The following is an 11,195-nucleotide window of genomic DNA, read 5'->3' as shown; positions in this document are numbered from 1 at the left end:
CTTTCCCCATAGCCCTGTAAATTTCTTCCCTTCAAATATTTATCCAATTCCCTTTTGAATCTGCTTCCACCAGTGCTCCCAGGCAGTGCATTCCAGATCACAATTCGTTGCGTGAAAAAGTATTTCCTCATATGGCCTCTGGCTCTTTTGCCGATCACCTTAAATCTGTGTCCTCTGTTTTTTTTTATTCGTTCATGGGATGTGGGTGTCGCTGGCGAGGCCGGCATTTATTGCCCATCCCTAATTGCCCTTGAGAAGGTGGTGGTGAGCCGCATCCGTGTGGTGAAGGTTCTCCCACAGTGCTGTTAGGAAGGGTGTTTCAGGATTTTGACCCAGCGACGATGAAGGAACAGCGATATATTTCCAAGTCGGGATAGTGTGTGACTTGGAGGGGAACGTGCAGGTGGTGTTGTTCCCATGTGCCTGCTGCTCTTGTCCTTCTAGGTGGTAGAGGTTGCGGGTTTGGGAGGTGCTGTCGAAGAAGCCTTGGCGAGTTGCTGCAGTGAATCCTGTGGATGGTACACACTGCAGCCACGGTGCGCCGGTGATGAAGGGAATGAATGTTCAGGATGGTGGATGGGGTGCCAATCAAGCGGACTGCTTTGTCCTGGAACGTGTCGAGCTTCTTGAGTGTTGTTGGAGCTGCACTCATCCAGGCAAGTGGAGAGTATTCCATCAAACTCCTGACTTGTGCTTTGTAGTTGGTGGAAAGGCTTTGGGGAGTCAGGAAGTTAGTCACTCGTCGCAGAATACCCAGCCTCTGACCTGCTCTTGTAGCCACAGTATTTATATGGCTGGTCCAGTTAAGTTTCTGGTCAATGGTGACCCCGAGGATGTTGATGGTGGGGGATTCGACGATGGTAATGCCATTGAATGTCATTGGCAGGTGGTTAGACTCTCTCTTGTTGGAGATGGTCATTGCCTGGCACTTGTCTGGCGCGAATGTTACTTGCCACTTATGAGCCCAAGCCTGGATGTTGTCCACGTCTTGCTGCATGTGGGCACGGACTGCTTCATTATCTGAGGGGTTGCGAATGGAACTGAACACTGTGCAATCATCAGCGAGCATCCCCATTTCTGACCTTATGATGGAGGGAAGGTCATTGATGAAGCAGCTGAAGATGGTTGGACCGAGGACACTGCCCTGAGGAACTCCTGCAGCAATGTCCTGGGGCTGAGATGATTGGCCTCCAACAACCACTACCATCTTCCTTTTTGCTAGGTATGACTTCAGCCACTGGAGAGTTTTCCCCCTGATTCCCATTGACTTCAATTTTACCAGGGCTCCTTGGTGCCACACTTGGTCAAATGCTGTCTTGATGTCAAGGGCAGTCACTCTCACCTCACCTCTGGAATTCAGCTCTTTTGTCCATGTTTGGACCAAGGCTGTAATGAGGTCTGGAGCCGAGCGGTCCTGGAGGAACTCAAACTGAGCATCAGTGAGCAGGTTTTTGGTGAGTAAGTGCCGCTTGATAGCACTGTCGACGGCATCTTCCATCACTTTGCTGATGAGTGAGAGTAGGCTGATGGGGCGGTAATTGGCCGGATTGGATTTGTCCTGCTTTTTGTGGACAGGACATACCTGGGCAATTTTCCACATTGTCGGGTAGATGTCAGTGTTGTAGCTGTACTGGAACAGCTTGGCTAGAGGCGTGGCTAGTTCTGGAGCAGAAGTCTTCAGCATTACAGCCGGGATGTATTTGGGGCCCATAGCCTTTGCTGTATCCAGTGAACTCAGCAATTTCTTGATATCACGTTGAGTGAATCGAATTGGCTGAAGACTGGCTCCTGTGGTGGTGGGGATATCGGGAGGAGGCTGATATCCCCACCATTAGTTATGATACTGGACTAGCAACCCAGAGGTTGTAATCTCCAATCCAGCGGGAAAAGTGACTATGAAAGCTGCTGGATTGTTGTAAAAACCCAAATGGGCTGCTCATGTTGTTCAGGGAATGGAGCCAGCCATCAGTATCTATACTTAAAAAGGAAAAATTTGCAGGGCTACGGGAAAGAGTAGGGAAGTGGTACTAATTGGAAAGCTCTTTCAAAGAGCTGGCACAGGCATGATGGGCCGAAAGGCCTCCTTCTGTGCTGTATGATTCTATGATATCTCTCATCACTTTCAAAAGCCTCCTCAAAACCTACCTCTTCAACTATTCCTTCAGTGTTCTCTCCAACCTCCTTCTTAAACTCCTGCTCAGTATCCGGCCATCTACTTGCAAAGTGCCTTGGGCATTTTGCTATGTTAAAAGTGCTACTTAAGTTGCAAGCTGTTGTTATTTGGATGGGACCTTTGCTCATGCATTGATCTTCCTTGAGGCCAGGTGACTCACTCATTCTGTCGCATGGATACAGTCAGGTTCCTGATGTTGACTGACTGGCTGAGTGTTTTCTATTTTTATCATCAATTGGAAAACGATATTACTTTAAAAATCAAGACTTGTAATCAAGTTACCAGGGAAGGCCATTGAAGCAGACAAAATAAATAAGTTCAAGAAACAATTATGATGTGGAGATGCCGGTGATGGACTGGGGTGGACAAATGTAAGGAGTCGTACAACACCAGGTTATAGTCCAACAGCTTTATTTGAAATCACAAGCTTTCGGAGCTTTGCTCCTTCGTCAGGTGAGTGACGAAGGAGCAAAGCTCCGAAAGCTTGTGATTTCAAATAAAGCTGTTGGACTATAACCTGGTGTTGTGCGACTCCTTACAAGAAACAATTAGATAGACCTCTGATGGGAGAAGAAACTGAGGGATATGATTAAGATGGAATCTAGATGCAGGTCGCCTACAAAAAAAGGATGAACTTATTGTATCTAATAACCTTTTTCTGATCCTAACCACAAATGAGCAGCTTAACTTGACTGAGGAACATCGGCTAAATCCTAAGCAAATACTGTCCTAGCTTGTACTAGGTTGTACATTTTTAAAACAAAAAAGAAATCAGTTGACATTAGGGGTGCCACCCACATGCAAGTTATTATTATTAATAGTAATAACTTTCCTGAGGGGAGAGATCAAATTTGGGGAGTGTGCCTTATAAATGTAGGAGCAACCTATTGGGGTGATTTTAGCACTCCCGGGGCAGATTGGTGCTTGTGGGGAAATCAGGCAGCACATGATTCCCATTTATTAAAATCAATGGGCAGAGTATCACAGACTGTGTGCCCAGGAGCTTCCAATGTGTACTTCCCATGAGAGATGATCCAAGCTCAGAGTGAGTGCTGGATGGCGGGATCACTCAGTGTGTCAACACAATACTTCATTAAAACTCCAGTCTGTTGTTTATAATGCCACATGCAGACCGCTAACTTATATATTTAAAAAAATAATTTATGGCTTGAGATTGTTACCTTTTCAATACACATAACAGGCTCAAGCAGCTTCTTTAGTGCCACAAAACACACTGTGATTGATTTACTGTCCGACGCTGTGCTATCCAAATTACAAACGGAATCATGAATTAGCAACTTCGAAAGTCTGCAAAGTAACTCACCTCACTATTTAAAAAGCAGTACAGAACTGAAACGATAAATCCCTGCAAGACAAACAGTTCAGAGAGAGTTTTAAAAAATATATAAATTCACCATAAATTCTGTTGACATAAGAATTTTAATCCCAGGTGAGGTAGAAAATGATTTTTTACCTGAAAAGATCCAATACATAACTCAAACGAGATCTTATATTTTTCGGAAACGTTATCCGGGAAAAAGGCAAACACGATGTAGTGTACCCCTAGCAACGGGATTAGGAGCAACGTGGATTTGGCAAGTCTCCTGGTTAATTGGGAAAAACAGAAACAGTCACTGAGGTAACGGATATAAAACGGGCGGCCACTGGACAACTCAGTTGGGGAAATATCTCATTATAGAGCAGACAGGAATAGCCAATCCATTGTGCAAAACTTTAGGACCAAAGACAATCAGCAGGTATATGATCAAATATTATAATGGGAATTTTAACTCCGGGCTGGCAGAATGTTTGGGCAGATCGACCAGGAGGCACAGCGGGAGGACCAGCCCATTTTAACCAGTGGGCCTGGTTTAAATAGAGCCGGTAAGCTGCCTGACCCAAAGAGGCATCCGTAGGCAGCTCTCCGAGTTCAAGCCCGCTCAGTATCTGGCAGCCTGGTGGCCGCCCGGCTGGCAGCAAGGTAGGTCATTGGGCCGGGAGAGGGGGGGGGGAGAGGGGATGATTTGAGAGGGTTTCAGGAATGCAAAAGAGTTAGGACCCCATGCAGCAGTGGCCCAAACTATTTTTGTGAGGTCTGGAGAAGAACTCCCGCTCCTCCTACCCCCACAAAAATATATATATTTTTTACTTACTTTAGATGGACTGCGCACCTTGTCTGACAGCTTTAACCCTCTGCCCAGTAAGCCATAAAAATGGCTTCGGGGTCGTATCTACGTAATAGGACCCTGATTAACATGAGTCAGGCAGGTGCCTCAGCCTTCCAGGTTTTACGATGGCTGCGGCTCGGAAAAAATGCAGTAAGTGGAATGCTTTGATTCAAACTCCAGTATCACCCGGCTTCTGCCGGATGAAGGGGCTTAGAATCCCCTCCGTCCGTGTTAGTCTTCTGTTGGCCATGAACCCAGATGTATACAAGATGTAATAACAGGCAAAGAATATGCCGTCTGAACATTATGCCAGTGTTTAGTGCCTAGACCAGGAAGAATGAACAATGGTGCCTATTCAATTGCAGCATTCCCAGGGAGAGAACACGGTGATTCAGACATGACTGTAGATCCTCCCAGCATTTGGTTCTGGGATACCATCCTACATTTACAGTCAGACTGGTTAAGCCGTGTGTGTGGATCTGGAATATTTTCATTATGAACCTGTACTATTATTTTTTTCATGGTTAATCCATATACTTCTGCTTTTAAATCTGAATCGAATGAAACGAGCACCAAACATATGAACCCCATTGTTTCTTTAACGGAAAGACAATCAACACTTTGGGGCATAGATTTAAAGCGATTGTTAGAAGTATTGTGTGCAGTTTTGGTCTCCTTATCAGAGGAAGGATGTCCTTGCCATGGAGGGAGTGCAACCAAAGTTTACCAGACTGATTCCTGGGATGGCAGGATTGACGTATGAGGAGAGATTGGGTCGACTAGGCCTACATTCGTTAGAGTTTAGAAGAATGAGAGGTGATCTCATCGAAACATATAAAATTCTGACAGGACTAGACAGACTCGATGCAGGGAGGATGTTCCCGATGGCTGGGGAGTCCAGAACCAGGGGTCACAGTCTCAGGATACGGGGTATGCCATTTGGAACCAAGATGAGGAGAAATTTATTCACTCAGAGGGTGGTGAACCTGTGGAATTCTCTACCACAGAAGGCAGTGGAGGCCAAGACATTAGATGTATTCAAGAAGGTGATAGATATATTTCTTAATGCTAAAGGGATCAAGGGATATGGGGAAAAAGCAGGAACAGGGTACTGAGTTGGACGATCAGCCATGATCGTTTTGAGTGGTGGAGCAGGCCCGAAGAGCCGAATGGCCTATTCTTGCTCCTATTTTCTATGTTTTTCTATGTTTTTTTCTATGATTAGAGGGGAGCTGAGGAAAAATGTTTCACCCAGAGGGTGGTGGGGATCTGGAACTCACTGCCTGAAAGGGTGGTAGAGTCAGAAATCCTCAACTCACTTAAAGAGTACCTGGGTGTGCACCTGAAATGCCGTGACCGACATGGCTACTGACCAAGTGCTGGAAAGTGGGATTAGGTTGGGTGGCTCACTTTCGGCCGACGCGGACACGATGGGCTGAATGGCCTCCTTCTGTACCGTAAATTTTCTATGTTTCTATGTTTTCACCTGCTGGGTTAATCTGGTTGGGCACAATTACTGCGATGAATGTGTTAACTGGTGGCTTTTTGTTTAAAAGTTAATAACAAATTAACATTGTCTTTTAAGTGTTAACGATTAGGCCTAGAGGCTGTGCATGTGATTTATGAGCTTGTTGCCTCACTGAAGTCCTAATTTTGCTGCTTGGACAATTCTGCGGTTTAAAGTCCCAACGTAATGCTCAGCTGTTTAAAGTGCCAGTGAGTGGAGCTCAGGTTGTTGAACCTACAGTAACCAGATGGTGTCATATTCCCACACTCTGCTCCCCAATCCCCAGCATGCTGCTCAGTGTCAGTTGATTGTCACTGACTGGCAAAAGGAGTTGTGGAAGTTGTGGAAAGATCTCCCTGCATTCCAGAAAGAAACCTGATACAGAGTCAGGTGAGGAAATGCGGAGTGAGTGGCTGACACAGTGATGTCAATAATAAGTTGGAGGCAGGGGTGAGACTTACTGCAGGACTTACAGCAAACAGTCTATTTTGCATGCAAACAAAGTATATTTACTCACCAAACAGTCTATTTAAACAATGCACTACTGCAGTCTATTTACTCAGCAAACAGCAGAGTCTATTTAAACAGTGCACTACTGCAAAACAGTCTATTTACTCAGCAAACAGAGTCTATTTAAAGAGCCTCTAAGAACTACAGCAATCAGAACTCATGACCAAAACTACAGCAAAGTTTCTCGAAAAAAGCAGGGATTTTTCTCCAGTAAAATGCAGTGTGTAGGGTAGTTACATAATACAAATTATGTGCGTAAAATCAATCCCAGTCACTTACAGCAGTGTGGTCTCCGGGCGTGATTGACGGGGGAATTACCCAATCATCTCTATTCTGGCCAGGAATAGTGGTTTCACTATATGCAGCTGAGGTAATGTGTCTCAGTTAAAATTAAAATAATGGGGGATGGAACGGAGAAAGCTGCAACAGTGATAGTGAGGAACAGGCTCAGTATCAACAGTGTAGATTAAAGCAAGAAGTTACTTCAACATTCCTATTGAGCCCTGCAGTCAAACAAATGAGGCACATCAAAATATAAATAGGTATTGCCAGAATATCGCAATATTTTAATATATTTTTACACAATATTATGACATTAACAGCTGATTTTGATTTTAAAAAATATTGATACAATGAATCGATGCCTCATTAGTCTGTGGATTTCTAATAGGTAAGATAATTGTGTTTACCCAGGTTTATGGATTAATCAGGTCCGATTGTGTGTGTGAGACCCAATATTTTCTATTATCCGCATAGTATCAAATAACAAATAAATTCCTTACTTGTATTGCGAGTGATCGTTGCCCCCAATATCTGGTGACCTTAGTTTCTGAATCAGTATTCGTACAATACTAATAAACAGGAGAAAGTTTAGCTGTAAATTAAATGAAAATGTGCACATGAGCTGCATTCACTCATGAGAATACAAAAATACCATAGCTGTTATTCCTGAAAGTATATTATTTAATAATGTTCAGGCTCTTCAACAAGAACCTGTGGTATTTTTATGCTTTACCTCACAGATACAACATTTTAACTCACACATAATGAATCTGACTATAACATTGTGACATTGGGGGTGATTTCCAACTACCACCCACCCGTTATGCCCCTGAAAAACAGGCAGCCAATAGAGGATTATCGAGGGGGCTGTGAGGTGGAGAGGGAGGAACATCGGCCTCCCCTTCGACATCCAAGGTCCGCTTGCTGCAATTTTCAGGCGGGCCTGTAAATGGGCAGACTGAACTCCCGCCTGTTTCGGGCAGGAGGCTATTTAAATATGCAAATCAGAGGACTTGCGCTGTTGTGGGACCCCAATTGTTATTTTGATGGGTTTAGCGTGCGCCGTGCCCGCTCTGCCCATTTGTACCAGGCTTAATCAGCGGGCACTGCGCAGGCCGCTCCACAAAAGGGCCCCAAATCCATTTTTGTAATTCTGTGGGGAGGAGCCGGCCGATTCGTCTCCCTCCCACAACCGACGAGCTGCCATTTGGTGCCCGCAACTCACAGCTGCATTACTGTGAGGCCCAGGTTTGAAAATGGTTGGGGCCGCCCGATGTTGGCTTCGGGCATGCCTGCTCCGTGTAAGGAAGCAGGGTGGATAGTAGAACGACATTTTAGAAAGCATTAGCGGAGAGCAAACATGGGGTTAATAAGTTTCGGGTGATGCTGGAGTGGGTTTCGGGTGATGCAACAGTAAACTGAAACCTGTTTGATCATATTGTGGGAGGTACTGGGAAGAGGACCATTTGATCACCGCATGAGGGTTATTGATCAGAAGGAGGTCAGGTGGTGAGATTATGATCGTCACACAATCCACAGGCGATTATGAATATTAATTAAGTGGGCTTCATAGAATAGAATCATGGAATGATGCAGCACAGAAGGAGGCCATCCAGCCCATCGTGCCTGTGCTGGCTCTTTGAAAGAGCTATCCAATTAGTCCCATTCCCCATAGCCCTGCAAATGTTTCCCCTTCAAGTATTTATCCAATTCCCTTTTGAAAGTTACTACTGCATCTGCTTCCACCACCCTTTCAGGCAGTGCCATTTCAGATCATAACAACTCGCTGTGCAAAATAATTTCTCCTCATGTCACCTCTTTTTTTACCAATTACCTTCAATCTGTGTCCTCTGGTTAGTGACCCTTCTGTCACTGGAAACAGTTTATTCTTATTTACTCTATCAAAACCCTTCATGGTTTTGAACACCTCTCTTAAATCTGCCCTTAACCTTCTCTGCATGCGACTGAGCAAAGTAACAATACAAGCAGAACGTGATAGTGGAGCCGCTGAACCTGGACCACTGGGTGGGCAAACCGCGTGGCATGAAGGTGACAGGATTTAAACTGGGAGAAAGAGAGAACTCGTGGCAGAGGGAAGAAGGAAGAACACCAGAGATTACGACTCTATCTAGAGGAGCGGGTAATACCGTTTTTCTTATTGCTCTGCACTATTGCTAAAGTGATTGTATTTACTTTACTTATTCCATATCAATAAAGTGATCACACAACCAATATGGGGTCTCTTTGGATGCTAACATCCGCCAACTTGTCGCCCGTTTTGGGCATGTGTTTAAAATCGCCCCCATTGTTCCAAAGTGAGCTCACTATATTTACGCAATTGTCCCATCTGTTTCTAGTAGGGTATTAAAGATACTGAATTCAGTTATTATAGTTGCAACACTTATGTATGCAAATTATAAGGGATGATGCAAAATGAAAAAACATCTTAGATGGTCGTTTTGATAAAACTTCATTAAATTCCAGTGGTACTGATTAGAGAGCTCCAGCATCAATGTAAGTCCCAGGATGTTGATGTAGGAGCAGTACTTCTGAACCATGGCCAGTCATGCTTGACATAATCTTACCAGTTCCTGAAACCACTCTGTTTATAATGGAGCTGTGGCCTCTCGACACTTTCCACACGTAGAGAGAAAGAGAGAGGCCATATTGTAATGGAATAATCAATACTCCTTTTCTGATAGGAACAGGAGTAGGCCATTCAGCCCTTCTAGCCTGTTCTGCCATTCAATTTGATTAAGACTGATCTGTACTTCAACACCCTTTACCCGCCTTTGCTCCATATCCCTCGATACCATTACCTTACAAAAATCTATCTCAGTCTTGAAAATTTCAATTGACCCAGTTTCCACAACCTTCTGGGAGAGCGAGTTCCAGATTTCCACTACCTTTTATGTGAAAAAGTGCTTCCTGATTTCACTCCTAAATGGCCTAACTCTAATTTTAAGATCATGCCCTCTTGTTCTGGATTCTCCCACCAGAGGAAATAGTTTCTCTGTATCTACCCCATCATATCTCTTTATTGTTTTAAAGACCTCGCTTAGATCATTGCTCAGTCTTCTATACTCAAGGGAATACAAACCAAGTTTTTGCAACCTGTCCTCATAATTTAACCCTTTAAGCCCTTGTATCATCCTGGTGAATCTGCGTGTTACCCCATCCAAGGCCAATGTATTCATTCCTGATAGATTGCATATACAAATTAGATATATTTATCACAATTAAAGGAAAACTGCTTTCAATTGCTGCATAACTCTAAATGTAAAAAGGAATCCTCTTCAGAAGCTTCAACTCAATGACAATTCTGCCATCAAGCCTCACACTCTCATTACCTCCATCCTCTCCAACCTCCATTAGCTCTCTTTATCCTGCGTCAAACGCTTGTCCTTGTTCTCAGATCCCTCCATGGCCTCACCAACTCAACCTTAGTGATCTCCTCCTGCCTTATGTCCCTGTACTTACCCTCCACTCCTCTAATACTGGACTTCTCCTCCTCCCTTGCTCTCACCACTCTACCATCGTAAACAATTTTACAACACCAAGTTATAGTCCAACGATTTTATTTTTAATCCCACAAGCTTTCGGGGGCTTTCCCCTTCCTCAGGCGGTGTGGAAGTGACAATTTCGAATCCTTCGCATTTTAAGATCACATAACAAAGCCTGGTGATTACTGCCCGTTGCCAAGGCAATCACAGTGAGCAGACAGAAAGGTGTCATCTAAAAGGCCACTGAATATACAACCCCCCAAAAAAAAAGGAAAAAAAAGAAAAAAAAAGAGAGAGAGACAGAACGAAGACAGTCAATGACCCGTTATATTAAAAACAGATAACATTTGTTCGCTGGTGGGGTTACGTGTAGTGTGACATGAACCCAAGATCCCGGTTGAGGCCGTCCTCATGGGTGCGGAACTTGGCTATTAATTTCTGCTCGACGATTTTGCGTTGCGATTTTGGGGACCAAATTCGCACCCCAATACGCCAACATTTTCATGCACAAGTTCGAGCAGGACTTCTTCACTGCACAGGACCTCCAACCAACACGATACACCAGATACATCGACGACATTTTCTTTCTATGGACCCACGGTGAGGAATCACTAAAGAGACTGCACGATAACATCAACAAGTTCCATCCCACCATCAAGCTCACCATGGACTACTCCTCAGAATCAGTTTCTTTCTTGGACACACGAATCTCCATCAAAGACGGGCACCTCAGCACCTCACTCTACCGCAAGCCCACGGACAATCTCACAATGCTCCACTTTTCCAGCTTCCACCCTAACCACGACAAAGAGGCCATCCCCTATGGACAGGCCCTGCGAATACACAGGGTCTGCTCAGATGAGGAGGAACGCGATGGACACCTACAGACGCTGAAAGACGCCCTAGTAAGAACGGGATATGATGCTCGACTCATCGATCGACAGTTCCGACGGGCCACAGCGAAAAATCGCGTAGACCTCCTCAGAAGACTAACACGAGACGCAACCAACAGAGTACCCTTCGTCGTCCAGTACTTCCCCGGAGCGGAGAAA

At 44.7% G+C, this 11,195-nt stretch overlaps 1 protein-coding gene and 1 long non-coding RNA gene across 2 annotated transcripts in view; one reads left to right on the top strand and one right to left on the bottom strand.

Moving 5' to 3' along the window:
* vipr2 (vasoactive intestinal peptide receptor 2) overlaps positions 1-11,195 on the bottom strand; it is a 179,102-nt gene that overhangs the window by 9,865 nt on the left and 158,042 nt on the right. Inside the window, exons 10-12 of the mRNA XM_068007939.1 lie at positions 7,141-7,232; positions 3,648-3,777; positions 3,498-3,539 (exon numbers count right to left, since the gene is read on the bottom strand). Of these exons, the coding sequence (XP_067864040.1) occupies positions 3,498-3,539; positions 3,648-3,777; positions 7,141-7,232 (264 nt within the window). The remainder of the gene's footprint in view (positions 1-3,497; positions 3,540-3,647; positions 3,778-7,140; positions 7,233-11,195) is intronic.
* LOC137344790 (uncharacterized) overlaps positions 1-11,195 on the top strand; it is a 69,149-nt gene that overhangs the window by 54,605 nt on the left and 3,349 nt on the right. The window lies entirely within an intron of this gene.

Source organism: Heptranchias perlo, chromosome 2 (genome assembly GCF_035084215.1).
Source record: "Heptranchias perlo isolate sHepPer1 chromosome 2, sHepPer1.hap1, whole genome shotgun sequence".
Lineage (NCBI taxonomy): Eukaryota > Metazoa > Chordata > Chondrichthyes > Hexanchiformes > Hexanchidae > Heptranchias > Heptranchias perlo.
Note: the sequence above shows the minus strand (reverse complement) of the source record. Positions and strands in the feature narration are given on the sequence as shown.